Source organism: Buceros rhinoceros, unplaced genomic scaffold (assembly GCF_000710305.1).
Source record: "Buceros rhinoceros silvestris isolate BGI_N320 unplaced genomic scaffold, ASM71030v1 scaffold19402, whole genome shotgun sequence".
NCBI classification, from domain to species: domain Eukaryota; kingdom Metazoa; phylum Chordata; class Aves; order Bucerotiformes; family Bucerotidae; genus Buceros; species Buceros rhinoceros.
Window position 1 is genome coordinate 4,865 of NW_010399685.1, and position 6,349 is coordinate 11,213.

Genomic DNA, 6,349 nt, shown 5'->3' on the forward strand with positions numbered 1-6,349 from the left:
CAGGAATGCAAGACATAAGGAAAGGAGGAAAAAAGGAAGAGTTACAATGCAACACTGAGCCTTATGGGATCTGAATAAAATACTATATGAAGTCAAAAGATAAGTCTTCTCAGTCGGGATGCATCCTACTGTATCAAAGCAGTGCGCTAGTCGAGACCCGACTGTACATGAACTTAAGTAACTGCATCATGTTTAACAGCCGTGGAGACCTCACAGTCACCGTGTTCTGTAACCCAGCAAACTGCCCTCTCGTCTCAGAGTTCAAACAGTGATTCCAACTGTGAAAACCCTCCGGTCTATCACCTCCAAACAGCGGGAGGACAAAGATGATTTCACTCACACAAGATGATCCAGACGTTTCTGGGTTGATCATGATTTAAGGAGTTCTCAAGCATTTTGCCATTAACTAGCAGGGACAGCAAAGCCCTCTCCCTGGCAGGTGCTGCACCTGGAGGGAACAGGAGGGTGGCATCACTCCTGCCATACCAGATTCCTCTGACTTACGGCAGCACCAGCTAAAACATTCAAACAAGGTGTAGCAGCTGATTTAGTAAGAAGGCAAATCCCTAGTGAGAGAGAACAGCTGAGCTCTCAATACATTCAATACAGAAATGTTCCTTAATCACACCCAGCAGAGCTGTTGCTTGAAGCGTGAGGTATACAAATGCTCTCCGAGGAGCCTAGGTCGAGTTACATGGAAAGAGGCGATTGTTTCATCAGGTCATGCTCACTGCCATTGTGCTAAAGAACACTGCGGCCTGTCCTACTGCCTACTCCCACGCTTTTCAACCTGTGCCAGCTGCTGTTTACATCCACTCTCTGTAATCTCCTCAACAAAACCACAGATCCCTCTTCAAATCAACATGTATCCAACAGATACCTACATTCTTTTGCTTGTAATGCCGTGCTACAGTGACACCTCATAGGAATGTCAGAAGCAGGTGTCAGGGTTGAAAAAGTAAGTTCACACAAGGATTATGTATTTCTATGACAGGTATATAGTTTGATGGAAATGTACTCGCACAAAGAGTTTTCAAAGCCAAGTGTTCCCTGTATTTATACAGGGACAACAATCAAGTACAAAGTGCATTCCTAGTGGTGCCACACAGGGCTGTTTCCATGAAGCACAATTCAAGCTAGCCCGTTCTTTGGGATGCTAGAGAGTACCATAGGAATGGAGTTTTCTGTCACACCGCAGCTATCAATTATTCATGAACATCCTACTGGGGATGAGCAAGAAATCTAAGTTATAGGGTCCTCACACAGGACGTCATGCACAAATTATGTCCTCCAGGATGGATAAACACCACCATCAATACAAACAACTTATCTGCTTGAGCTTGTATTTTCACTTACTCCTCTGTTTTCTGGTTCAGGTCTCTGTCCTTGGGGTCGTGGTGGAGTCTTCTCTCTGCAGGAAGTTGTGAAATTAGATCAAGTGCAATGATACACAACAATAGCCTCTGCAATAGCCTGGCTAATAAGACAGAACGAACAGAGCACACTCTCACAGGACCACGCGCCAGCAGAGCCAGAGGTAGTCTGTGAGCGAGTAGACCACCCGGCTTACGAACCTTCAGCATCTCATCGCTGAATTAAGATACTGCACTTTTGAAGAACAAAGTCCCACTGCAAGGGCTAGAGACTGAGGATAGCAAAATTTCATAGAAGCTTCTCCAGTCAGACAACATTTACTGCAACCTGAAACTTGTAACTGATAATTAACACCAACTCAAATTAAAACAAATTGTCAGTTGAACAAGAAATAAGATGTGCAAACCCAGGCCTTGAAAAAGACAGAAATATTGGGCAGAAATGTCAGTTCTACCTGTCTTTTGACAAAGTAACTCAACCTGTGAATCCAGCACTTGGACAGTTTCATCTTAAGACCTTAAACTAAAGTTTCACCTTCAGTTTCCACACAAAAACAGGTTGCATTTAGCTTTCTTACCTGGGGTCCTGTTGCCCAGTGCTACCTCTTCCATACAAAGGAATAACTTTATCTCGACTGATTCCTGCTTTGCATACAGGACACACTTGTCTGTTTGGCCTGGTCTCTAGCCACTAAAAGAAAGGAAATTATAATAAAACTAGTAAAAGAACATGAAAACAACAACTCAGTCCTGCATAGGCCAAGGGCTAGTGCAGATGCCCTCCTTTCATCTATTGTTTTCTGTAATGGTACCACAATGTAAGACACTACATATGCAAAGAGAATTATACTTGGGACTTAGGCCTGCAAATTAAACCGCTGTGAACTGCCTATAGTTCTTCTACCAAAGCTGGGAATACTCAGTGTTACAAAAATCCTCAACAGTGGGAGGCAAGTGGAACAGAATCTACATTTTCTTTTTGGTGAAAGAGCAGACTGCAAGGTGTTGCGCATGAAATTGCACTAGCAGGTTTCAATTGCCCTGGAGAGAAAGAAGCGCATTTGAAAAGAGGGGGTTACTCCAGAGAACCGAGGACTTTGAGTAACAGGAGCTGATGAAAGACAAAGTAAAACAAAACCTGCCTTACCTGGTGTAAACAAGGCCAACTGTGAGCATTCCCAGGACAATTTGTTCACAGAGCACAAAAAAAGAGGGGAAGATAGAATTAGTTACTGATGACTTGATCCAACAAATGCATAAGGCGCACCATGGACAGCAGAGCGTGGAGACAAGAGAGTCCCGGAATCCAGCTGGGCCAGTTCCAGAACCTCCCATTAAAATAACTTCTGAAGCACAACCCAAGTGCGATCTCCACTGGTCTGTCCCGGTTATGCAATCTAAGTAAGTTGCTAACGTGGTTTTCTGCATAACACCTTTGATTCCTGCGTCCTCATCCATACCAAAGGCCCACACAGAGGCTTAATTAATCTTAGTCCTTACTCAGTGTCTCAGATACTCAGATCTCTTCTGATACCATGAAGAGATATCCCTGAGCTAAGCGGCAAATGAGGAAGATGTCAGTAATGGGACTTCAGGATCGTAAAGAAGTTACACAAGGGACATTTAGCTAAAACATCGGCCACATTCACACAATCATGGAATAATTCAAGCTGGCCCTCAGGTGGCCTCTAGACCAATTTCCTAGAATAAACCCCTGGATTTTTCAGGTGTTACATACATTTACACAGAAAAGAAATGCTCTTTTATTACTGAGCATAATTTAGCCTACTGTGTAAAACAAACCAAAAAAACCCCCTCCCAAACATTTAGCCATGTCGATCCTCAATAACTTCTTAACATTCAAGCAGGAGTATATTCTACACCAAGTTACCCAAACAGGAAATGCTGCATTTTATCGTACTTATGCGATACGTTTCCAAGTCGGATCAAAGAACTAAAAAGTTAGTATCACAACTGCAAAACCATGGGAAAACAGAAATAACCTGTATGTAAAAGCTAATTTAAATTTTTTTTCCTTGTTTCAAAGGGAAGAAAAGCAAGCTTGTAGGAAGTAAAAGCTACAACCCAGCCTCCAGATCCTAGTTTCAGATGCAGTTTTAGGTATGCACAGGTTAGAAAGGAATTTAGAACTGAACAGAATATCTATGATAGACCAGACAGCACGAATAAAATAACACACATAATGAAGCACTATCAACGAACACTGAACTGCCTGTGTGGTTTGCTTGTTGGTTTGCTTTTACAAAATAATTGAGAGCTATAGGAAGTTTAAGACACAAGAAACACTCTCCCTAGGACATGAGAAAAGTAAAAGAGCTGAGGAGCAAATCGAAACTGCTTCTAAACCAAAGCCATGATCCTTATGCATTTTATATGAGACATTTTATTTGACACCTAGAATTACAAAAATCACAGGCTTTTATGTGATCAGAGAGATCAGGTGTTCTGGTGGGGGCTGGAGTACTTACCAGAAGAGATGTCCACACAAGCTGATAACTGCATCCTTGGCAGTGTCTAAACAGATGTTACACTCGAAAGTGTTGTCCTGATTTGCATTGTCCCCAGCACCATTACTGCTACTGCTGCCACTGGTCCCTCCAGTACTGGAGTTCTTTGTTGAAGTAGAGGTTGTGGGTCCTTTGCTTGCCATCCTCAAGGACTGCCCAGAGATAAGGTCAGTATTTTCCTGTTGGAATCCTAGCAGAAAGAAAGGGAAAAAACAAAGAAAAAATAAACAGCTTCTTAGCATTATAACATTGCATTCTTGTCCTGTTCCAAACTGGCAGTGATTTATCTAAGAAACACTTGAATCCTATTGTTGATGGTTTTAGTTTAACATAGCCGAGAAGGATCTTTTTTTAGAAACTAAGCTACTTTAAAGTCCTGTAGTACGACCTGGCTAGTGTGTGACCTACATTTGAATGTTACTGAGAAGCAGCTGAGATCCACAGCCAAAACAAACCCATCATATTTTCTCACAAATGCCATTTGCTACAAGAAGAACGAGCTCACCTAGTCACACACACTCTTCCAAAAATCCAGTGCAAGTTATAACTGTGAGTGCAGTCTGAAATAGGATTTAATCATGACGCAATCTGCAGTTTGGACAGACTGACTTAAAGCATAGTTGTAAGTTCAGTGTTTGTTAGTTTGGAATATCAGTGATAAAAATGGCAAGCAAAGGCGGCTTACTACTTGATTTGTCTCTTCAGCAATACATTGCTGCTGTCTCAGCAGCGTGTTGATATGACCATCAAATATTTCTAATCTAGTAGTAATGCAGAAATACTAAAAACTATACTTTAATGCACTTTAATTTTACTTTCATGCCTTCACCTCTCATTAACATCATCACATTTATCAAAGAACACCATTTATTTTACTTCAGTAGCAACAACCTCTAAAATCTAATTCCTTGATATGCAAATTCCACAGTACCTAAAACTTTGAGACTCGGCACAAGGCATTTATGTTTCCAGAAAGAAACACTTTTACCAGCACAAGATTTTTAATTCAAGAACTAAGAGAGTTTCAGCAGTTTCAGAAGTTAATTCACCATTCCAAAAATGTTTAAAATTCTGCACTGCGCTTTTCATGAAAATCTGACATCATGTTGCTGCTGCAGGGATATGAGTACTTAAATAACGCTGTGAGAGAGAAACAGGTGATACCATCCAAACTCTCTGAAAGTGTAAAAACAGTCAAGCATTTTAAAAGGGCAACCTGCCTTTTTCAGAAGGTAATTCCTTTGCAAACTTACCCCACAAGCGTTAAAAGGCTTTTCTTCGCCTTCCCTCTTTGTAGCAGTGCTGAAGCACAGGTGCGGCGCAGCAAAATAAAACCTCAGTATCTCTAGCTGTTATTGTCAACAGCTTTTTTCATACAATACAATCCCACTGCACAGTCAAGAAAGCATCACACTCAATTTACAGCAAGCGAAATACATTTTTGCAGAGCTTTTTCACTCGGTTACATCATTTTGCCCAGCGTCCCAGAAGGGCAGCTTTGTATTCACAGATGCTGTGCTTCAACACCCACCACTTTCAGCACTGCTGACTCTCCGCATTTCACACCACGGCTTCATTTACCCTCAGCAGCAACGCAGCCCATTGTACAAAATTAAAATTCATGTTAGTTCAAGGCAGATGGAAATGCTGCCAGCCAACAAACTATACACTAAAGACACTTGGATTTTTCACACATCCTTACTACCAGGATCTTCAACCTGACCTGCTCAGTAGTTTATTGCTTGAAAGCTTCCCAACTTGGGCCTAGATATATTTGCTGGGAATTAATATCAACGTCAAGAACACCTCCTTAAAACTAAGGAGTTCAACAGATTGTGAAAAACACTAGCATTATTTTATAGAATGAGTGTAAGAAATGTCTGCCTCATATCTTGGCATATAACACAAGGAAAACATGTAGAAGAGACAAATAAATGAATTTCTTGTCCCTAAAACCAATGTGGAAAAAAAAGTCTTTTACTCCAAATTACATTCCACATCTTTAACACCAGAAATCTGAGACTCATCAAAAAGATAAAATTTATGTCTTCACAAACAACTACTTAAAAACCCTTAGCTTTGGTAAGTATGAAAAATAAATGATTAAATTACAAAGCAGGATGATAGAAAAATCCATCAGAATATCAGTGAAGTAATGGAACAAAAATGGCTGAGACAGAAGAAAGATTACAATGATGTAACACAACAGGCACTGAATCTACTCTCCTAGAAGGTCGTTCCTTAGTCTGTACTGGGATCCTCTCCTAATTATTTCTTCATAGGCTGACTGGGCCTGATGACCTTTTAGGGTGTAAGCAATTTAAAATATCAAAAATATAATAACACCCCAACAATAAAAATAATCAATCTTATTCTGAAAAGCCTTCTCAAATATTGCTCTCGCCTGTGGAATACTGTTTAACGTAACTAGGTCTCCAACAGGCGCTG

At 40.8% G+C, this 6,349-nt stretch overlaps 1 protein-coding gene across 2 annotated transcripts in view; it reads right to left on the reverse strand.

The window, feature by feature from the left end:
* RNF185 (ring finger protein 185) overlaps positions 1-4,092 on the reverse strand; it is a 6,678-nt gene extending 2,586 nt beyond the window's left edge. Inside the window, exons 1-4 of one of the 2 annotated variants that reach the window (XM_010131585.1) lie at positions 3,863-4,092; positions 2,521-2,539; positions 1,952-2,064; positions 1,357-1,411 (exon numbers count right to left, since the gene is read on the reverse strand). In XM_010131585.1, the coding sequence (XP_010129887.1) occupies positions 1,357-1,411; positions 1,952-2,064; positions 2,521-2,539; positions 3,863-4,044 (369 nt within the window). In that variant the 5' untranslated portion in view covers positions 4,045-4,092. The remainder of the gene's footprint in view (positions 1-1,356; positions 1,412-1,951; positions 2,065-2,520; positions 2,540-3,862) is intronic. The other variant, XM_010131586.1, reaches the window with a different exon arrangement.
* Between the last annotated feature and the right edge of the window lie 2,257 nt (positions 4,093-6,349).